This window comes from Berghia stephanieae, chromosome 2 (genome assembly GCF_034508935.2).
Source record: "Berghia stephanieae isolate SIO BIC M18660-M18661 chromosome 2, UCSD_Bste_1.3, whole genome shotgun sequence".
NCBI classification, from domain to species: Eukaryota; Metazoa; Mollusca; class Gastropoda; order Nudibranchia; family Aeolidiidae; genus Berghia; species Berghia stephanieae.
The window spans coordinates 2,826,026-2,851,025 of record NC_088361.1 but is presented as its reverse complement, the minus strand read 5'-3'; the positions used below and the strand labels follow the sequence as shown (position 1 = coordinate 2,851,025).

The 25,000-nt window shown below is 35.7% G+C and overlaps 1 protein-coding gene across 1 annotated transcript in view; it reads right to left on the bottom strand.

Moving 5' to 3' along the window:
* The window catches only part of LOC144964168 (immunoglobulin superfamily member 10-like), a 176,103-nt gene that overhangs the window by 93,815 nt on the left and 57,288 nt on the right, over positions 1-25,000 (bottom strand). Inside the window, exon 6 of the mRNA XM_078898123.1 lies at positions 2,602-2,778. Within this exon, the coding sequence (XP_078754249.1) occupies positions 2,602-2,778 (177 nt within the window). The remainder of the gene's footprint in view (positions 1-2,601; positions 2,779-25,000) is intronic.

The window sequence follows — 25,000 nt, the reverse complement described above, 5'->3', positions numbered from 1 at the left end:
TATCAAAATCATAGGAAAACCTTATAGTCTCGAATAATTATTTTTCCATTTTGCTGTTTGTGGCTACTTTGTCTGGCGCTGCATCATGCATATCTTTTCAGATTATAAAAAAATGTCCACAATTTACTAGCAAATGACTCTGTACTGTTTGGAAGTCAAAATTTCTACATTGCCATACAATGAGAAAACACGTTTTGATTTTGACGGAAAAAAAATCCCGATTAACTTAGTTGCCATAATTTCAAAATGGAATTTTTAAAATGACAAGTAGAGGTTCACTTAAATCAATCGATGTTTTGGTAACAGTTTTTCTTTTTTTTTTTTTTTGGACCAAAATAGAAATAACTGTGTTTTATCAAAGCACGGGACTACAGACCACACGTGCTTGTACCATTCAGCGTTGCCAATCTATTAGTTTAGATAGGACGTCATGAAATCTTATTTTATTACAAGCTTTGATATTTCACGAGAACTTGAAACAGAATACTGGCAAGCATTCTTTCCAAAGATAACATTTATTAATGGCTATTAGCTTGTAATATTTTTTCTTAGTATTTGAAGAAACTCTCTCCTTGGATTATCATTTTTTACATATCTAACTTTCTGTCCACCTGTCTATCAATATGCAAATCTGTCAATCAATCCATATCTCTCAAGTTTTCTATATGTCTGTCTTTATGTATTAATTCCAGTCAAATTGATGTATGGTATTCACAGGGCGAACGATTTAAATTCTTGTATCCTTCTATTTATATTGATAAGCACCATTTTTGTAGGATATTTTGCTCATTCTAAAATTTGTATTAATCTTCAATAATGAAAGAGAAACAATCAGTTTATAAAATGAGTAGTTATGAGGAGGAAATTGAATTGATTTTTTTTTTAAATGAGCTTATCTATAGATCAATATTCACTAATTGTGCATAAAGCGCAATACTAGGAGTCCCGAGTCAACAGGAACAATAAATATGCAGGACGAGACATGGTGCTCTTACAATGTTTTGATTTTCGACAGAAGCAATGCTGTTACCATCCAAGAACTCCATTTACAGATTAGGACAGTGAGAGAATGTGAGTATTGAACCTTTTCTTTGGATTCAACATGTGTCATCAGTATTGGTATTCGAATAAAGGACCTACATGTCAGAAGCCGAATGCCATACTATAAGGACACACAAAGCGACACAGAGGTTTCACTCTAGGAATGGAGCCCTCCATTGTTGCCACCTTGGCTCTTGATTAAAACTGAATCTCTACCTCAACTTCTATTTATCTAACTTTAAATCCAATCTTGATCTCAATGTCGTACAAGTTCAATATCTCTTGTTTATTCATTGACAAAGTCCATGGGAAGGTATTTATTTAGAATTCAAAAAGTTTCATTGAAAAAGAGATCAATTGATGCCAATGACAAGTTCGACTTAGAAAGCTTTTGGAAATAATGCCAAAACAATGTTGATAGTTCTTTGGACTACAAAAACAAATGTCTTTCTTCTTCTTTCAGCTTATCTCGCACTTTTCAGGGTTGCTATAATGAATGCCACATCTCCATGCATCTCGGTTCAGCGCATCATCTTCCTCCAGGCCCCGTTCTTTCATATCATCCTTTACCTTATCCCACCATCTAGTCTTTAGCCGTCCTTATTTCCTCTATCCCGCTATTTGTAAGTCCAATATTTTCCTTCTCACGTACTCCCTCTCTCGTCTCTTTACATTTCCGAACAATTTCAATCTATCTTCTCTCATCTTTATTGACCTTCAGTCAACCTTTGTATTCGTTCATTTCTCACTTTATCTTTTCTTGTCCATCCAAATGACCATCTCAAAGTCCTCATTTTTGCCACCTCAACTTCTTTATCTTAATTCTTTGTTGTAGCTGCTGTCTCTAGTCCATATCACATTGCTGGTCTTACAACTGTTGTATATATTTTCCCTTCAGCTTTGCGGAAATTCGTTTGTCACACATAACTCCAGTTGCCTTCTTCCAATTATTCCAGCCTGTATCCTCTTCTTAACCTCTACCTCATTTGCCCCCATCTCATTGGACAGTTGTTCCTAAGTATTTGAATTGTTTTTGTTTCTGGCACATCATCTTCTCCTATTTTTATCGGTGGTTCTGCTATCTGTTGTCCGATGCACAAATACTCTGTCTTCGATCTGCTTATCCTTAATCCCCTCCTTTCCAACACCCGTCTCCAACCCTCCAGTTCCTTTTCCGCCTCGGGTTTTGTATCATTTATGTAATTATTCTGTTTATTTTCACAACTTTCATATTCCATTCACATAGATAAATCCAAATTTAATATCATGTTCTAAACGCTTTACAATTAATTCATTCCCCGGTGATGGTCCGACGTACATTAAGACATAATTCATTACATGCACCCTTAAATTATGCTAGAACATTTTTATACTAGGACAAAGCTGCTTAATACCAGAGGGAATGGTGACTTAACTAGCTGGGTGTGTCTTTTACTTTTCAAATTATAAGATTTACATATTTAATCATTTATTTAAAACTGTTGTGTTATTTATATCATTAAAGGTAAACATTGGCAACGCTGAATGGAGATGATTGAAAAGTGTTGTAAAAAATCTTACGCCTTGAGCCTGGACACAACTCACTCTGTTTGTCCTCCCCTTTCTCCGTCTTGACCAGCCTAAACCACGTGACAGTAGGTTGTGGGAACCCAGTTGCGTTACAGACCAATGTTACTTTCTCCCCTTCCTTGATAGTGACATTACGAGTGGACAAGCTTTCTATGATCTTGGAAGGCACTGAGGAATACACACAAAGGTAAGGGATATGAATACTAGGACTGCTGTACTATGGAAAAACAAGTAGATCTATTTCCATTTTTGGCCGAAAAACTCGTCCATCAAATATCGATTGATTACAATGAACCTCATCTTTGCAAAAACTCTTTGAAAGACTGCAAATTTTGTATGCCCCGAACAGGCCAGATATCTATGTGAAAACAAATTCTTTTTCCCAATGACAATAAAAGTTTGTCAAATATTATTCTTTTGGTTGATGTTACAACTAATAAATGTATATCAAATCCCTACACTCTTTCAGTGGCCGATTAAAATTTACAAATAAATAATTATATTCTGACATATTCTGACCAAACTTAACATTGTTCAGCAGCAAAGCCACATGTTGTTTAATCAAAATTTTACAAAATATTTAAAACATAGCTTCTCCTACCCAAATTTGACATTGTTTTGTCCATAGTTAAGTCAGAATTAGTGATTTACAATTGGTTTGAATGTCAGAGATGGCACAGTTATCATTTGTGGCTTTACAGCAAAGCAATTCACGTATTGCTCGGTTGTTTTGGTACAGTAGGATTCAACAGTCGTGACGTCACTTCCCAGGTAATGACGCATAGTAACTTAGTAAATGATACTATCGGAGCAATGGCGGACGCCCTTATGAAATACTTCTCCGACGAGCATAAAACTGTATCCAGAGGAGAAAAACATTATAAATCTGATCATGTTTTGACTTTTATACATACTGATCACATGACATGTGAAAAAGTTCTAACCAGCACGAAGAATAAAAAGTACAGATTTTCTTTGTTTAGAACCAAGCTGCTCATTGCTGGGCGGACGTGACATCAGACTATTGAATCCTATTATGAAGTACCCTTTTACAGTGTTTATAACAATTGATTTGAAGATTGAAGCATTATCTGCATACAACATGATCCGTCGGCCCTTTGAATGTACCGTTCCCTTTACTATTGCTTTCGAACCTTTTTTTTCCCTGTTCACTGGTCCTTTCTAGTCTCAATTTAAGGTAAAGGATGTAGTTATTCATTAAACCATTGTCTCTAACAAACCAGTTTAACTCATTTTCCCTCTTAAGTTAAAGATTAAAATAAAACCGCAGGAAACTCAGAAATGACATACTGTATGAACTGATTGGCTCAACCTAAATTGATTAACAGACGACAAACGACGCCCCCCCCCCCTAAAAAAAACAACACAAGAAAAAACACACACAAAAAAAACGTTTGTTGCCTGATCAATGAGTGATTTCCTTGAACATCAATACCAAATAACACTGTGTGAGTGAGTGATTAGTGCTCTCTTCGACTATTATGGAAAAGCTCATGAAAGCGTACAATTGTTCGGATTTAACATTGCCGACTGACTCATATCCCCTACGCTGAATAGACCGCGTACTCATCATCTTTCGCAATTTAGGATATCATTGCTTGTATTTTCAATCACTCTTTTCTGTCCTTTTGTGTAGTGCATTTAAAAATCTCTTTATGGGGAATCTCCTATTTTTAATCTAACTTGTACTCGTCGCCACGATCAGCAGTCGATACCAGTAGCAGTATCCTAATTGGAGAGTTGTCAGATGTCTCGCCCAGGACAACGATAAGACAATGTGTCCAGCCATCCGGAAGGATTAATGAATATGTAACCAAATTTTAGGCTGCCTCCGCCCCTCCTCTCTTCCCATCCGGTCATTTCCATAACCTCCTTTTAACCTGTTAACTGCGAATGCTCTGTAAAAACTCGTATTTAAAAGTTTGGCCGTAAACCCCTCGAAATCGCAGGTTTGATGGGGGTTTTTCTAAGATGAGGTTCATTTAAATCCATCGATATTTGAATGACGAGTTTTCTGGCCAAATTTTAAACTATTGTCTTTCCATAATAATAAATTCCCTTCATTTATCTCATAGGGGAAATTTGTTTCCAGGTTCCATTCCAAGGGAAGACTGGAATAGCCGAGGCGTCAGCAACAGTGTAGCGCTGCAAATTGAGCTAGGGCGAGGTGACACAAAGCAGCAGCAGGTGATCGAACTCGGTCCCTTTCCGGTAAGAAGCAAAGACCGTATCGCTGAGCCACGCTACTAGAACAACAGTTAATTGGTTAATGATTAATCTAGGATATATCGGTTGTGAGATAAGTTCTATGTATACGTGCGGCTGTGTGGTCTAGTGGTTTGACACTCGCTTTCGGATCGGAAGGTCGTGGGTTCGAACCTCGCGCTCGGCGCATAGTTGAGTCCTTGGAAAAGGCTCTTTACTCACATTCTCTCGCCGTACTCAGGTGTAAAATGAGTACCTGGCCATTAACAGCGTTATCTTTGTCCGAGAAATTGTAATATGATGTCCTGTCCTACATGTTAAATGTTGCTGTTGACCAGGGACCCCTTGTAAAGCGCTTTGAGCACATTTAGTGGATATTGCGCTATATAAAGCTCAATTTGATTTATGTATAATTAGCTACCCACTAGATTGTTTACTTGTATGTCATGAAGAGTAGTTTTGTTTGACTCAATAAAACAGGGTTCTCCACCCCATTTATATTATGATGAGACATGCCCATACGCTTTTTAAAAATGGAGATTATTTGAAACCACTATCCTTCTGACGAATATTGAAGATACCATTTAAATTTGTGTTTACTAAGTATGAAGTTGTCATATTGTCTTATTCTCTGTTGTTGATGCGTTCCATGCTCAGACTTTAAACATCATGATCACTTTTATTTTGTTTGGTGATTATAATATTGCAACACAGAGTACTTTGTTATCTATGGAATGACGGGCTAAAGCAAACCATTGTTTTGCGTCCTTATTCAAAAGAATAACTATCTGGCACACTATATCATCATCATCATCATCATCATCATCATCATCATCATCATCATCATCATCATCATCATCATCATCATCATTATCAGCAAGCGTCCAAAACATACTCAGTATAACTGGATATTGTTGTACACAATAACCAATAGTTAAAAGAATCTTGAAATTATTACAAGCGTCAACAAATGATTCTTAGAAAGATTCAATGAAGGAAATTATCAACACTAGTGAAAAGGAATTATGCAAATATAATATTCTAGACCATAACCTTTTATTTTGTAGACTTCAGTAATATAAATCTAGATTTATTTGCAAATTGTTTACAATTTTATACTAAGATGGCCATGATTTAAGTCTAAAATACATCAATAAAGATTCATAGAGCTCTTCCATGGTTGCACAATATTTCATGCCCCATTCACAACACCCCATTTAATCTCTTAGCAGAACTCATGGAATCAGATTACATATAATAATAATAATAATAATAATAATAATAATAATAATAATAATAATAATAATGATAATAATAATGATAATAATAATATAATGATAATAATAATAATAATAATAATAATAATAATAATAATAATAATAATAATAATAATAATAATAATAATAATATATAATAATATAATAATAATATAATAATAATAATAATAATAATAATAATAATAATAATAATAATAATAATAATAATAATAATAATAATAATAATCATAATAATAATAATAATAATAATAATAATAATAATAATAATAATAATAATATAATAATCATAATAATAATAATAATAATAATAATAATAATAATAATAATAATAATAATAATAATAATCATCATCATCATCATCATCATAATGATAAACATGTTGCTTAATCCGTGCCTTTTTTCCAATAACTCTTACAACAGCCATTGCACCTTGTATATAGCCGGGTACTCATTAACAGCCGAATTGAGAAAATAGTGAGTGAAAGAAACCTAAACCAGAACACAAAGCGGAGGCCTTAATTTTGCGTTATTGTTTCTCATTTAGTCACTGATCACACTCAAGATGGCTTGACTTCGTTTCAAAGTGGGGCGTCGCACGATTAGGCTATTGAGTGTGATAAACAAAATGGAAGGTTGCCAAATTGACACAAAGCCAAGGCGGTAATTTTGAAGTCATTGTCTCCCATTTAGTCACTGATCACGCTCAAGATGGCTTAACCTTGATTCAAAGCAGTAAACCGTACAATTTGGCTACTGAGAGTAATGACAAAAAAGAAGTTTTGCCAAATTGATTTAAAAACCTGTAACATGATGTGATGAAAGAGTTGATGTTTTCTATCCCGTTATTAGATTCGATTGTAAGGAGAGATGCGTGAGACGTCCATTTCCATTTCCGCTCATTCGTGCTCTGTCGTGCTCTGGAAAAACCGATATTTAAAAGTTTGGCTAGAAAACTTGTCCTTTAAATTTCGTTTGATTTAAATAACTCTCATCTTGGTAAAAGGTCTCAAACCCAGGACTTCCCCGAAGTCCAAGTTTTTAGAGTTTTTGCCAAGATGAGAGTCATTTAAATCGATTAATATTTGAAGGACAAGCTTTCTGGACAAATTTTTAAATATGGGTTTTTCCAGAGTACGGCAGTGTTGTGATCACCGCTGACCGATGGAAGTCGTTGCTAGTGACCGATCGACCAGTCCTTGGTCAACGCGAATCAACTGAGAAATGGGACTTAAAACTTAAGTTGCTAAACTATTTTATAGAGTAAAGAGCTTATGCTGCTTGAAAAGTCACGTGCTATTTCTGACAGTGTGACTACATTTCAAGGTCAAAATCGAATATTAATGGAGCCAGAGTTAAAAAGTCAATCGTTTTATAAAATAATATTTTTGAAATATTAAATTTTTAAAATACACAAACATCTTAGGTTTATTTGAAACTCATAAATCAATGAGCCTAAAAAATACACAATTAAGCTTAAGGCTGGCTTTGTGTTCTAATGGTAATACATTCGGTTGGTGACCCGTAGGCCAACGATTTGTGGGCAACGCAAAGTAAAGTCATTGGAAAAGGTTCTTTACTCATATGGAAGCTATTTATAGTATCATCATCTGGAATGGTACAAATATTTACTATTATATTATCTGATACCCACAGACCACAAGCCAAGGGTCGTGTAACCAAAGTAAGTAAATGGATAGATATTCATATTACAAACTTCCTTACAATATCTTAAATTTGATGCATGATGCCCGGCAAATATCCACCAAAACTTTAATATGTTATTTTTGTAAGTAAATATAATTTAAAACATGAACTTTGAATCAATTGAGAGTTTTTTCTAAATGCAGTTAATGGAAACCTTTAGGAATATGAGTTTAAATTATTTGGCCTTTTCCCCTTGTGTTTTGCCCAATTAAAAATTACAACTTTAATATCGTGACTGTAATCTATCACTGCTCACCGATATTACATAATATTTTATCTTTTTCACGGACCAATTGACTTACTGCAGTCTTCTTTAAGTGCTCTGATGGAACTGTAGCAGTTTAAGTACTATGATATAATTGGAGCGGCCAGAATAATCCTAATTCTAATACCATTATAAGAAGATATAAAAGGGAATACACAGAAAATAAAATAATTTGATCAAATCAATCATGAAACGATAATAATTTGATCTCTTGATCTTGTTTTGAAAAATAAATGTTTATCACCGTTTTCAAAACTCGAAAATTACTGATTTCAAAATAAAATTCCGTTGTTATTTGTAGCAAAGAGATGAATAAATATAATCGGCGTTTTTAAAGGCAATATCCACTAAACATATTCAAAGCTCTTTACAAGGGGTCCCAAGCGAACAGCAACATTAACACATAGGACGTATGTAAGCTTCTATTAAAGTTCATTTTCGATAATGACAACTCTTTTACTAGCCATATATATATATATATATATATATATATATATATATATATATATATATATATTACACCCCAATATGATGAGTAAATGTGAATAAAGAGCTGTTACCAAGGACTCAACTTCACCCTTACCACAGCTGGACTCGAAGAAGGACCCACAGATAAAAAAAACGAGTGACATAGCACTAGACTAAGAAGTCCTACATGTTAAAATTACAACTAAAAGGAAATAAAATATATGAAATATAACTGTATATTATTACCAGTGATAAAACATTGATCTAAAAATTATAACTTGTCACTACAAGCATCTCTTCGAAACAACAATGTAAATTTGAATATCAAATAGCAGTTTGCTATAAGGCTGGATGTTTGTTTAACTCTCTCCTTACCAGCTATTTTTAGAAATTTACCCGAAACTTCATACTAACCCAACACAAAAGTAATTTTTTCAAACAGTTTGGTAACGAGTATATTCTATGTTTTATTGATAAAAATGAGCTCTGCATCACAGTGTCGAGTTTTTATGGCTATAACTATAACAAAAATAATCAGTTTAAGATAACTGTTGACTGCATCGTAACAGTGTTCCCAAAATTCTCACGCTTTTTATTATATTGTTGTTATTGATGAATTCTTGGGATCAATCATAATAATAATAATAATATTGAATTTCTGAGGTTTCCACCATAAACAGTCTCAGGCACCCTCGCCTAACACAATCATTTACTCCTATCTATAATTTAATCTTCAGGATTCCTCAATTACATTTCCCATGTATTCAGTGGAAGTCCCATAAAATCCCTCGAGACAACCCAATGATGTCACATAGTCACATGATCTAGGATGGTGTGGAGTCACATGACCAATGGCAGACAATAAAATGAAGAGATGAGTCCCCATGTTCCAATAAAGACAGGGATGACTATTTTCATTATAAGCACTGGGGACTAAGGAGGGAGGCAAAGAAAAAGATATAAAAGATTCGGAAGACAGGCTGAGGATAAAATTGTTCATTCTCCGCCAAGTTTTAAGACTATCTTGTCGATCTGGTGACACTTGAGGAAAGAGTTTCGTTCATTTTACAGTACACTGGACGCCAAGACGAATCTCCCAAGACAAAAGAGGTAATGAGGAACTCAAAGGACGTTTCTTGATAGGAGGATTAAAGTGAGACTATAACCAGGGCTGGTCATGGTGGAGCAACATAATATGAAAATTGGAACGGTCAGTATTGGAGTGGATGAGTCAATGAGTCAAACTACTTATTATCTTGTCAGATCAATAGTTCCATTTTGTATATTAATAAGACACGAAGGCTGGATCCATTTGTATTTTGGTTTCTTCGTATTCTGTAGTTTTATTGTTTATATTTTGAACGATTCCAATGTTAAGTATTGGATTCTTAAAATAGCAAAAGAATAGGTTGGTCTTCTGTGTGACATGGGCACGGTGTATCGTCACAAAATTCAAGCCATGTTAAGTGTAGCCATGAGCCGGATTGGCGACTGTGATCGCGGAAAATACTGTTGTGACGTTTAATCCATGGTGGGTGAGCCATTTAATACACATTATCCCTATCGACTCAGTACATACATGACTATAAGTAGCACGGATATTGTGAGAATGTTCGTACAAAAAGGACCCCTAAAAGACGACTGGTACTGTCAGGAGGGGAAATATTGCTCCATATGGCCTGTCGGAGAAGTCAAGGAACATTAAGCGTGGTAAAACCGTGAAAATACGCTACATGTGAATTCATATTTATTTTATTTATCTATCTATTCTCAATGTATTCGTCTCCTTTGACACTGTTAACCATTGTACATTTGAGTACAAATCTTAGTGTTGAATGACATTACTGCCCACCCTTACAAAACACATAAGTAATTTTGTACAGAAAACCTTTAGTTCAAAATTCAATTGATTACATTGTCTTGATATGTCAAAGCGTCTCAAACCTGGCCATAGAAATTGTCGTTTTTTTTGAGTTTTTGGTTAAATGTTGATAACCATTTTATTACATATCTATTTTTAAACTAAAATTTATCTGACCCAATTGGAAAGCTGTGTTCTGTCAGAGACCGCCAGAACAAGGACGGTGATGCTAATTGAAATTGTGTCTATAATAATACAAATAATAATAACAAAGATTCTATTGCATAGATATATTTTGTTTGTTTTTAAAAAATGTTTTATCTTCTTTTAATTCAAGTTTTTTAGAAAAGATATTATCGGCTTTGAGTCAAAATTTTTCTCCGTGCAGCTTGTTCTTGTAACAATTTTTTCAAGAGTTAGAGACGTAATATGTACTATCTAAAGGATTAGTAAACGGCCATTCTTTTATAAAAACGCAGTCTCACAAGCTGAAGTGTTGACAACTTTAATTTAACCCAAACCAGCCTGATTCAAATCTTATTTATGTCCACCTGTCCGTTCAGTAGAGGTTTGTTAGCGGAGCCAAGGATATATCTGTAGGACATATTATGAACTTGACTTCAGTCAGGTCTTTGTTATTGCTTTTTGCCATCCGCGTTTATGAGTAATTCTCACTACACTGTATTAATCGGACTATAAACGTTCATGGTTACACATAATATTGTGTGTTGGTCCGTTATACTTCCGGATGGCAAGGTTGTGAGCTTCTTAGCCAAGCGCATACTATTTATTATTTTGTCAGAGAAACATCCTGTCCAACATAGGTGATAAGCAAATGTCAACAAACGTTATACGTTACACAAACTAGGATGAAATCGTTACCTACAAGAAAACAAAAGAGAAATAAAAACTTGTGCTTGTATATTGCACATTATCCACAAAAAGAGCTCAAAGTGCTTTAGAAAGGGTTCCTGACCAACAGCAACAAGAAACATGTATAACGAGACATGAAGCCTGTTAGGCGGTATTGCAATTTTTTTCCGATATAGACAACGCTGCTAACGGCCAGGTATTTTACAGCTGAGTACGGTGAGATAATGTGAGTAAAGAGCCGTTTCCAAGGATCCAACTGTGCGCCGAGGGAGCCTGGAAACCAGGACCTTCCGATCCGAAAGCGAGTGTCGTACCACAAGACCGCATAGCCAAAAAGAAAGACTGCTACTTTGCAAACAATTCTAACAAAATGATAATATTATAAATACAGGTTGAACCATTACCGAAACAAAGAGACATAGAGAGGAAAAAAACAAAGTTTTCACTCTTTCCTAAAAGCATAATAAGAATTCAATAAGAGATGCCAAGACTCAATAAATTATGATCATCAGCTTTCTAAAGAAAGAGATAAAAAAAACAGAAACACAGTTTACAGACATCATCGGGATGTTATTCGGAGTTCCTGATTAGCCATCACCATTGGGATTCCACTAGAGAAGGCTTTACGGCATCGGTGATGAATGGACGGCGTGGATAATTCGCCGGATTAATGACATAGGCCGACGTTGCATTATTAATGGGGATTCCTGACTTTGGCAAGGCGGTGAAGATATGTGCGTCTTATTGAGCAACTTTGTTGACTTTTAGATAATTCTTTTACACGTTAGTACGGTTGATCGAAAATAAAGAAGAAACAACAAGGGAAATGAAAAGAGAAGAAAAGTCAACTAATAACTCTGAATTTTTAAGTTGACTATGTCTAATGCGTTAATGTAATTAAAACAAGTTTATGCTGAAAACCTCTAAGTATTCAATGGATAATATTATGGTTAAAACCTGTTGATTCGAGTGTGAGTCTTGCTGATTCAAAGATTTAAGGCCATCTGCTTTCGTGCGATTTATTCCATTGAAATGTATTTCTGAAATTAGTGGAATTACCATCATTGATTTGGCATTACTATTCTGGCAACCAGCTGTAGGGGTAAATTCCATTATTTCCGTTCTGATTTCAAATATTTATGGAAAAAATGAAATGCTCTCCCATCTCAGTGGAGTTTTGAGTCAAATAATTCTTATCGTAGACGTAGTAAAGTTGAATCGGAGATATAGATACTGCCTAAAAAATAATATATCAATTTCTTTAAAATTGACGATAGGCTTAAACTCGGGGCACAAAAAAACCCACATTTTTAAATTAATGACGCTGAAAGCACTACCTTTTTATATAAGATGTTCTCGCTCTCACCCCATTGTCATATAACTATAGGGAATGAGATTAGCGGAAGAGTAGCGTCCCTTGATTAGACGTCACCCATAGTCTGTGACGTCAACGGCGGAAAAGTTATTAGAGAGAGAACGTCATGTTGGTTGTGCGCATGCGTCTCGCGTCCTAGCGGAACGAGGACGAGAGACGCATGCGCACAACCAACATGACGTTCTCTCTCTAATAGAGCAGTATAATTAGGTGCCCCAAACGTAAACTAAGGTCCAGAAGGACATGGCAAACCACATGTTCCTGTCTTGACAGCTCAAGTTCCAATGTAAATTATAGAAAAAAAATAACCTTTAAAATTTGGCTGTTAGGTGGCAAAAGAAACACATATTCATAAATACTCGATCATGCATCAAATAATGTCTAGATATGGATATTTTATGGAACAAAAGGTAAAATTTATCAAAAGTTACAGTCTATCTATTTTTAGACCAGAGCAAATTATTGCGCTGGTGTGAACAAAACGAGAATTATTCGGAGCCTGATTTTCAGAATAATTTAATCTTATATTATTATTCCTGCAACTGTTAGATTTTATGTAAACATATTTTCAATACTGAAAGTGTATTGCCTACAACGCAAACTACAAAATTGGGAGACCTATATTGTGCGTAAATTTTTCCGGTCCCTAACGAAAATCACTAGCAACTTGTTATTGTTTACGTTTGGGACACCTAATTATACTGCTCTATAACTTTTCCGCCGGTGACGTCACAGACTATGGGTGGCGTCCAATCAACGGACGCTACTCTTCCGCTAATCTCATTCCCTATAGACCGTTCCACAACCCGTGCGCACACGTTGACGTGGATATCTCCACAACTTTCTGATGGATTTTAATGATAATTGGATCGAACACTAGCATCGCTAGTGACATTAAGCCGATTTCTTTCATTGTTTACAGTACAGTCCCATACTTTGTGATTTTTCGTCTTTACGGTATAGATAGTGTGCGCTTGGCTAAGAAGCTCACAACATTGTCATCCGGAAGTGTAGCGGACCAACACACAAAACGATGTGTAGCCTTAAACGTTTGTTGTCTGGTTAATAGAGTTTAGTGAGAATTACTCACAAACACGGATGGCAAAATACAATAACAAAGGCTTGAGTGGCGTCATTCTCGTTCCATCTATATAAAAAATGAAAGGTAACAATACTGTTAATATATTGCCCACAACCAGTGGAGAGGTCAAATTAATAATATTGTCATTTTAATTATGCACCTCTTGTATTTGAAAACTGCGGTTCTCTAAAAAGTTATACATACAAAACTTACATGGAATCTGATATGAAAGAAGTTAAGCTTTAGTGATGTTTCACATTATTGCATTCAAAGGACCACACACACCCCTACCCAGTGAACATAAATCAAGAAAGGCAAACATGTACCGTGCTCGATGGGTGACCAGTGGGTTTTTGTGACATGTCTTGTGCGACCTTTATGAGTTGTCTTGCTCAACAGTTGGTCGGAGATTATGTCTTTGTGAAAGGCATTTCTCTTCGCCCTTTCGAAGACGGCGTAAAAATTCGGAGGACCAACCCCCTGGTTTTTTCCATCAATGTATTTGTCCAAAAAATGTATTAGCAGCTAACGGGCTGCTTGTGTCGTCCAATATAATACATATACATTGTGCACCAGTGAATAAATCATTATAAACGCTGTGAGCTTTTATTTTCAACGATGTTAAGTCTTATTCAAATTATATATATTGTTACACTATTTTAAACAACCCAAAATTATTTGCTAAGCTACGACACGAATGCAACTTTGTTGTGAATATTTTCACCACGAGAAAGAGATCCATCACACTATTACTGTAATCATTTTAAAGTTCGAGTCATATGCCTATTTTATTTCAGACGATGAAAAGATCAAAGGAATTCGGCATTATGAGAAACGGTTTGGTCTATAACCATCGGCATTCAAAATTCGTAATGTCACTTAAAATATAAGAGCTGCGCGGCACCACATATCGTAACTTTGGAGGAATTTGCGATATTCAGTGCGTACGGGACTTGGAACGGGCTATAGAATTACTTTTGACCTATAGATAGTAATAATTTGTCTTTTAATCTGATGTACAGTACTTATTTTGTCTTCTGGAAGTCAAAATAGAAGAATCTATAATGTATCCTCACAGCAACGCGTCTATTATTAGTTTCAGGAGTTATTTACTTATCTTTTTAAAATGTCAAGGATTTTTAAAATTAAATTAAATTTATCATTTTCGTCCCCTCTCCAGCCACACAAAAAGCATGGCTTTTGACCTTTGCCCTCATACACTCTAGAAGTGTTGCTATTTACTAAATATGCTTTACTAGTAGTGAATTCTTTGTGTGAAAAGGGAAGGGGGACTTGGGGAGAGGGGGTTTATTTTATGCTATTAATTTGAATGTGTTTGAGTGTCCGCACATTGTCACAAGTTCGGATGTTTTGGTTTAGGATGTTATGTTTTGACTTTTTCAAAGTATTTCCATTTTTTCAGTGAGGCAAAGATTACTTTTGCTTGTTACACATCGATATGGACTACTTTTTTTGGGACAATCTCCCATGTTACTGTTGGCATTTTGTTTGCGTTTATAATTTGATCCCAGAAGTGCATTGATAATTTTGTGCTCTTGCTCTGGTTTTGTTATCTATTGCCGTATTGTGATTGTTATATCTGGTTTTGAACGATTGTTCTGTGCTGCCAATGTATTGAGTCGTAGTGAGACTTCGGTTCTGTTAGCTTTATAGATGATGGCCTTTTCTAAGCAATTTCCTTGTAAGGGACAATCGTTCTTTTTCCTGCAGGTGCAATTGGTTGTCGAGCTTTTATCATTAGGGTTACTTAGAATTTTCTTGTTGTGGTTCGTGATTTTCTGCTTCATGATGTTATACAAGCAGCTGTAGCTTATTTTTACGTTGCTCTTGTTTATTATTTTATGGAGCCGGTGGTTCTGAGGGAAATGCTGATCAATGAGAGAGAGAGAAATTGCTTGGATTGTATTCGTTGTGGCTGGGTTGAACCATGTTATGTTCAGTTTTCTATTGTGTTTTTGTGTGGACTAGTTTGCTCCATTTTATATGGCTGTTTTTTTTATCGCGGCGCCTGTGTTTAAGTGCCGTCTCCCAAAAGGTTTTGGTTTTGTTGAAAATCGTTTCATTTGCCAATCGCTGTTCAATCATTTCCGGAATTCGTTCTGTTGTTGTGGGTGCGTGGTTGGAGTGTTTGTTAATATATAGGGGTGTGTTATTTCGTTTCCTGTACGGCTGAATGTGCTCGAGTGGAGGCATATGTTGGTATCTAGGAAATCCACTCGGTTTAAATTTGTTTGGATTGTGATTTTTAAGCCGAAATCTTTGAACATTTTAATAATTTTTCTTGGTTTAGTCAATGTTTGACTTTGATGTTGTTTTGTGTACTCCGAGTCCGTCGTCTCAGTAGAGTTAGGAACAATCCAATTAATTCACATAGTTCGGCTCCGTCGTATGCTTCCAGGGTCACATCGAATTACCCTTTTATCTTTGTCTATGCTATGTCGTTGTGGAATATGAGTGACTTTCTTGCGTGCTTGATGGTTTCGATAGGGCTCTGGCTGATGTTTTCACATGCAAAGTTGATTGCTCGCATGAATATCATTTCGGTTATGCTGGCGTAAAAATATGTTATGTACAACTGTGTACATTTTAGCGTTTGTTTGTTGGGGAGGTCTTTAAACCAATTAATACCTGCTTGGGTGTTAGTTCACTATTGAATACCTACCGTTGTTCTAATGGTGTTATTGATTTCCTGGAGATAATGCTTGCTTATTATGCCCATTTCTGATTTTGAAGGATTTAAAAGTTGCATTAGGGGTTACAGTTGAGGTCTTCTTTGTGGTCTTTCAATGTGATGAATGCCTCGTTTGGTGCAATGCGTTTTATACGATCGGCGAGGTCAAGTTTGATGACGATCCGCTTTGCTTGTAAGTCGTTTGGCGTTAGGGTAAGCTTTTTTTGTCGTGTCGTTTGATGTTATTGTGCAATAATAAGTTGTAGGTGTTTGTGTCGAGTTCGTAGGTGTTATTCCTCTTGTCTGTAGGTACAGGAGATTGTCAAAAAGGTTGCCCCTATCGATGTGGTACAAGAAAGTGTAATCTGTGCCTCATTGACAAAATGGAAATACTTTAAACAGTCATAAATTAAACATCCTAAACAAAATATCCGAACTTATGACATTGTGCAAACACTCATACAAATTTAAGCTAAAACTACAAAATAATATATATATATATATATATATATATATATATATATATATATATACATATATATTATATAATATATATATATGATATAAAAATATATTGAGCCTTATATAGCGCAATATCCACTAAATGTGCTCAAAGCGCTTTACAAGAAGTCCCGGGTCAACAGCAACATTTAACTGTTAGGCAATATTACAATTTTTTGGACAAAGACAACGCTGTTAATGACCAGGTACTCATTTTACACCTGAGTACGATGAGAGGATGTGAGTAAATAGCGTTTTCCAAGTACTCAACTATGCGCCGAGCGCGAGGCTCGAACCCAGGACCTTCCGATCCGAAAGCGAGTGTCATACTACTAGACCACATAGCCGCACAATATATTCACAGATTTGTACAAAATACTTGTAAAGAAAAAATAAAATTTAAAAAATATCAGGATCACCACTAGTGCGAGGCTAAGTTATCATTATAAAATCAAGTTTGGTTCTTAAACTTTAATCGTCTGCTTCTCAAGAACAGTGACCTCGCTGCTTTTGTTACAGGACGGCCAGTACCTTTTTTTTTATTAAGATTTTTCCTACTCAATAAGATCTTTGAAGATGAATCCTTGTTGTCTCAATTAGAACTTCACATTATGTTATAACGATGTTGTTGGTTTTTCGGAACACCATTCATGATTTGTCCTTGTTGCACTTTAGAATTTGCAAAACAATCCAATTTTGTAGTAAACCGAAATGACTTTTCGAAAAAATGGCTAGTTAGAAGTGGGATAAAAAATTATATTTCTTATTCCTGATTATTTCAATTTTAAACTTAATTTTCTTCATTCCATTCATCCTAACGTAATACAATTTGACGCTACTAAGGTCAAGAGTGAAAAAGAAAGAAATGGCCAAGATAATCTTTTGTGGTTAAAAAAATGCGCCTGTCCCATGAGAAATAAAACAACACCATCTCATCAAAGTAGCATATCTTTTTTATATCCTTATATATTGAGAGTTTGAACTGTTTCGGTTAGATAAAAGAAAGGAAAGAAAGAAAGGAACAAGGCAACTAAATCTGGGTGTTTGTCTTGCACGCAAGTCAGATGAGCGGACAGTTATTGGAAGCAATTTGTAGTCCTTCTTCCCTCTGGGTCAGATTACTAAGGTCATCTGACAGCCTTCCTCTACTGATAGAAGCAAATATTGTCTGTGGAGGGTGTGTGGTTGGGGGGTGGGGGATTGAGAGTAAAGTGGAAAAGTGGGGGACGTGGTATGAGGAAATCAACATTTCTACGACGGCCGATGTTCAAACCAAAAGAGAAAAGTAACGTTTTCTACTTGTAAATATTGTCTAGTGCTAGTTGTTTAAACATACAACTTTGAAAAAGACAAAGATCTCGAAAAGTGTGAATGAAGCAGTGCAAGGCGTCATATAGACGGTATAGAGATTTTTTTTCAGTTGTGACTATTATCTGTCCAGATAAAATTAGTAATAAAATGATTAAAGGCGGATGAACTGTTTTTTTTTTTTTTTGAAGGTTTGATAACCCAAATTGATATGGTCTCATTGTAATAATGGAAATAATATCAAACAAACGTAGAACATTGTCTATTACAATCATTTTTAGTTAAGCCCATAATTCTGTTATCAGGTCTACAAATATGCGTCCGTCAATTTGAGGGAATTTGCTTAATCAATAATAGAATAGAATATGATAAGCAAATTGCAATATATGAAAATACTAAGAATTCAAATAGCTTTTTAAAATGTCGCATGACTATGTTTTTGTATTATTTTTGCTGAAATTGTTGGTAAATTCAGAGTTTTCTAATTCAAATTAATAATCATGTGTTTATAAACCAGATTTAGTAGACATTGATATTCTTGATAAAAGTATTTTTTAAAGCAGAGTTTCCATTCAGGCATTGGAAAAGGCTCGTTGACCAGATTGTCTTATCGTATTTGTGAAATGAATACACCGCCGGTTTATAAACTAACAACTTTCTACGGGTCAAGCTTTGCTTATGCTTTGGACCAATTGTAAAGTGCTTTGAGCACATGTATTAGTGGGTATCAACAGCCCACTTTTTAAGGTGTTGTGCCTTATTATTTTTGAGTTATACTACAACAAGTCGACTGTTAATGATGATGTATCATGTATAATCGAATATTTTCCAGGATAAGCGGCGTCAACCCCCATCATAACATGCCGTATCCATGTACCCTGAGACTGTTGTCGTTTATTACTGAAGTAATCACACAAAACACTTTTGTCATAATGGACAAAAATCGATGAATAAAAAAGTGACGCTTAACTTGTTAAAATCCATTTATCTGATATATTAAAGCAGTCTTTGGTTTAGAAAATTTTGACACTTAGATCCTCTTTTTCACCGATATTGGAAGCAAACAATTTCTGGCCAAAATGAAAACAAGATGTTTTGTCTTTATAGGATAGTCTAGTCCTAAAACTCTTCAATGCGATTAGGAAACACTGGAGTAGGCTTTTCGCCATCATTTCACGTGTCTTCATTTCTTAAGGTTTCACAACAACGAAAACAAAAGTTATAGCGAGAACTCATTGGGCATCGATGCAGACAAGCCGTTTTCACATAGCGATTAGATATAAATAACAATGTAAAATTGAATGTAAGCTTCAATTTAATTACAACCCCCCCCCCAGATAAAATGAACGTTTTGGGTTTCCCCTTTATCAACAAAACAGGATGAATGGAACACCACAGATGGATGAAATGATGTGGTAGTGGCGGAGTCAAGATGAATTCATCTTGACTACGCCACTATCACATCATCTCATCCATCTGTGGTGTTTCATTCATCCTGTTTTGTCATAAAGGGGAAACCCGAAACGTTCATTTGATCTGGGGGGTTTTTGTAATTAAATTGAAGCTTACATTCAATTTCACATTATTATTTATTTCTTCGAGCTTCGAGCAGCAACATTCACATAGCGATTAGACGACGTTAACCAGTTAATAGCCTTAGTCTGGAAAGACATGTACAATGAAAAATGTGGCCAGTAACCTCGTTCCTCAAATATCGATCGATTTATATGAGCCTCACATTTTGGCAAAAATTCTCACTCTCGTGAGGTCCCAGGTTTGAATGTTGTCGCCAAGACGAGACTCATTTAAATCGATGGATATTTGAAGGAGGAGCTTACTGGCCAATTTTTTAAAATGCATGTCTTTCCAGGGCACGGCAATTAGCTGGTTAATGTCAGTGAAACCTTGGCTGTGTCGTGGTTCTATTCTGTTGTACTCTGGAAAAACACATTTTAAAAATTTGGCCAGAAAACTCGTCCTGTCAAATTGATCGATTTAAACGACTCTCATCTTGGCAAAAACTCTCAAACCCGGGACTTCGGCGAAGTCGTATTTGAAGGGCTAGTTTTCTGGTCAAATGTTTAAATCTGTGTTTTTCCAGAGTACGGCAGTTTTTTTGTTCTTGTGAAAATGTCAAAACGGGATGTCAGGTCAGAGTGAAACATAACTCCTACTATAAAGGGTTAATCTTACAGTAATAAGCGGTCGCCCGACAGGAATTTATTCTATTATTGATTTATGCTTATGCCCTAGAATCAACGTGCACATATTTATCAAGGGATTGATTTAAGATTGTTGCAATAGACATTATTTCACGTTGGTTTTCAACAATGAGACCAAACATTTTTAGTTTATCAGGCCTGCAAGCTATTACGTGTCGCCTCTAACCATTTTATTACTGACCTTAACTAAACAGATTGATGACACAACCTAAATATAATGTACTACATTGTAAAGTTGCTTGCCATTGTTATACCATCATATTCACTGCGCTCTAGAATGCATCCATTATTTCCAAAACTCAAACAAACAAAATATTAAGAAAACATACAAACATATTATAGGCAATTCTTACGGATTCCCAATGCTTAACGTCATTTACAATGTTTGATGTATTCCTCAACAAAACCATATTGAAATATTATCAATTTCATACAGTTGAATATACCAGGAACAAATGTTTTCAGTAGAAGCCCGAACAAGAAATTTGTCACTTCTTATAGTCAGGTACTCATTCACACCTGAGTCAAGTTGGGTATTGTTTGTCACCTAGTCCAGGGACATAAGGCTGGAATCAGAATTTTACTATTATTGTGTGACACTGGAATCTAGTTTTAATATGAGAGTCAACAGTGACTGGCGGCAATAGGAGGAACTAGATCCTTTTTGCTTGAGCATTTAGATAGCGCAATATCCGCTAAAAGTACTCAAAACGCTTTACATGGTGTCCATAGCTAACAGCAACACTTAACACGAAGAACGAGACATTAGGCCTGTAAGGCGAGCTACATTTATTTTTTCGACATAAATGCAATTAATTAACGACTTGGTACTCATTTTACATATGAGTACGGTAAGAGACTGTAAGTAAAGAGTTTTTTTCCAAGGAGTCAACGTTGCGCCGTCCGTTCAGAGCGGGACTTGAACCCGGGACCTACTGGTCCAAAAGTGAGCGTTATACCACAAGACTGCAAAGCCTTGCAATCGTAGTTTAAGATACCCTCGCGTGTTTTTTTCAATTCTTCTCCATTAAAATTATATGAAGTGTTCTTGTTCGACATTTCATCAATGAGATCACGAGGTAGTTAAGGAGCTCTTTAAAATGCTAAAAAATGCCATCTTTGTAAAATTCAAAACCAAATAAAGTTCAATTGTTTTGTGAAAGGTTTTTTTTTTTTTATCCCGGGACCCAGTTTATATAATTGAAGGAAATTGATCATCACGAATATTTGTAAGAATATCAAAGATGTCTGAGATATCGGTTCATTACTGTAAAGTCTTGCACAGGCTAGAGGATCTGCTCTCCAGCTAATATCAGTGAGGATGGGGGTCCTGATAGCTCACATGTTAGAGCACATCTCACAAGCAAAGTGACCAGGATCGCTCCCGGTGCTTTCGAGATGTTTTCTAACCCACTCCACCGCCGCACCACTCCCCCCCCCCCTCCCCCCCCCTGCCCATCCATCAGTGATAGAGTAGGCGGATCTGTTGAATGTGATGGAAGTTTTGTTGTTGTTGTTGTTGTTGTTGCGATTGACGAGCTCCTATCCAGAGAGCAGTGCGCAAACTACTGTCAGTTAAATGCTGCTATAAGCGTGAAAATGATCTGGCTCCATAAGGCCCTAAGCTCTAAAGGACGACTCTTGCTATTTTTGTTCCCAGCTGGAATGTTCCAAAAAAACAAAAACAAAAAAAAAAAAACAAACTAGTACCGGTTGGCTGAGATTTGCAATATCACCGACCCTCCCCCTCCCCTCATGTCTCAATAAGAATCAGGCTTAAATTATATGAAGCAAGGGGTAGGCATGTTAAACGTCTAATTCCTGTAATAGTACTCTCACAAATTCGTAAAAAACAACCTTACAGATGAGTAATTACCCCTCTTGTGGGTTGAAAGTCATTTTTATAAAGGGCAAAGATCCGGAATTAGAATTTAATGTTATTAATTTACTGACCAACCTCAATGCAGCTTGATTTTTTTATTGAGGAGTCACATTTCGGACTCGTCCTTCAACGCTACAATGTTTTCATTAAAATAATTTACACCTAATTACTGTATCAAATGCTATATTTCCAACATTATAATATTTCTGTCTTTAGAATGTAATTGGCCTGTCAGCATTAAAAGCTGCCTATCCTTTCAAATCGTACTCCGTAATAGATATAACTGTCTGTCTTCTCATCATCTCATTTTCTTGGTAGTTGGTATCTATCTGTTTAGGTCAATTACCAATTTTAAAATGTAATAGTCCGATCAGAATAATGACAAGAGTCTGTCCCTTGAATTAATCATAAGGCTAGGCAACGAGAAACAACGGAATGGTAATGGGGTGTTGGTAGAGTGAATTTACAATCTACAATTCGATTGAGACAAAATTACATGTGTTTCCTTTGTTTAAACCCCTTTCAACACTGGGTTATATAGATAGTAGTCCCGAAGCGTTAATGTCCAGTTGGGACAAAACCTATGAAATGGTCCAGAATCATGAGGGGAACACCTACATTCACCAAAATCAACATGCCTAAATAATCTAAAATCAGGTGATATAACACTGTGACATCGAATTGCCATTATCAAATCATTTTATTAAGGTACGCAATGATCCACTTAAAGAATATGCACATTAAAAAAATATTTTGACATACCTAATATTTATATATTAAATTTGGTTGTGTTACAATTGGCATTCTAATTTTCAGTACTTATTCTGACAAGTAATGTATATTTTATATTACAGAATACTGAAAATTAGAAAACACATTGGAACACAATTACATAAAGTCGTCTAGTCAGAAACGGACAGCTACGTAGATTCGAGAACTGCAGCTGCCATTTCATTACGGAATCGAAGGTTCATTAATTCATCTCCTCTTTTCACGTAGAGCATCGTTCCTGATGATAATACTCAATAAAGATACATTATTGGCACAGCAAAATACACACACACATGCTTGGAAAAATTGTGAACAACCACTTTCAGTTAACCCTCTCCTTACCATCTATTGGAAAATCGTCACATTTGTTACGATGCAAATATCAGTTTTCTCATTCAGATTTCACTTCTTTTTGTTATAGCTATAAAAACTTGACATTCTGTAATAGATCTCATATTGTGGAACAATATTATGTAAAGAATGTGCTTGTTGTTTTTCTGTTTGAGTAAAAATAAATGTCTGTTTTTGTGTTGGGTGGGTGTAAAGTTTTGGGGAAAATTCTGGAAATGGCTGGTAAGGAGAGGGTTAAGGGGCTTAACCATTTATACCTGAACAAAAAATTAAATTGGTAACATTTGGCAGGTTAAAAGTAAACAATGCAAGCTGTCTTGGGCTACTCTGTCGTACTCTGGACAAACCCATATTTTAAAATTTGGCCAGCTAACTCGTCCTTCAAATATCGATCGATTTAAATTACCCTCGTTTGGCAAAAAACTCTCAAACCTGAGACTTTGCGACGGACTTTCAAACGGAAGTGCCACGGGTAAAAACTTAGGTATGCCAAAAGAGACTCTAAACTTAAACTAAAATTGACATTTTTACTTCTTGCATTGTAATATCTAAAGCTCCTATTGCGTACCTCTCTGACTAAGCACAATATTGCCTACTCCCTATTTTGTCACAATGATATTGTTTAAGTCTACATTTACACTTCCGCTGACTCATTAATCCATATATTATATAGCTACGCTCCTTGCCATTGCTCTGCGTCCTGTCTCCCTGTGAGACGGGCAATGATATCTTACAGATGGCAGATGGGGTTTTGATGGGCATTGCTTATAACCTGTAGGGAATTCCCGAAACGTTCCAAGTAGATTACACGTTGAGTGACTGACATGAGCAAGAACAAAGAGGACGATGGGGATACGCTCTAGGGAGAAGTATGAAAGTGTCCGAGAAAGAAGCCGGATAGCTGATTAGTTTATTAATGTCAGTTTTCTTGCTTGGACAGGCCAAGAGGTCTTGCCCCGGGGAGGTTGATTATATGGGAGGTCGATGCACGGGGATCAAGGCTTGGAAATTGTATGGAAATAGAAGACTGAATAAATATGAGATGTATGAATGTGTAACGAACTGCTGAATTGTTTTCTCAACAACGCATTGGAAAATTAAAACATTTCAGGCGAAATTCAACGGAATACGAAATTTCAAAGATTTAACGCTCCGTTCAATATTGTCATAAACTAAAAAAACACAAGTTAATTTGACTTTGCTAGCCATCTTTTTCCTAAAGTATCATAAATTAAGTTTTATAACCCCTGTCATCCGTCCATTCACTGACCACTATCAAAACCGCTTGATTTTGTTACAAGCCAAGACAATATCACTAAGTCACCGACTGATGCCAAAGTAGAAAAGAAAAATTGCCAACCTATAACAATTTGCTTTCTTGTTCTGTCTGGGTTTATCACCGTGACAATAATAACATGGCCTGTTATTTGTGTTGGTCAAATAATAACATCGGGATTTATGGGCCGTTTTAGTGGTTTCCCCGGACATTTCTACATCACAATAAATAACAGTCTTGTCCCAATCCTATAAATG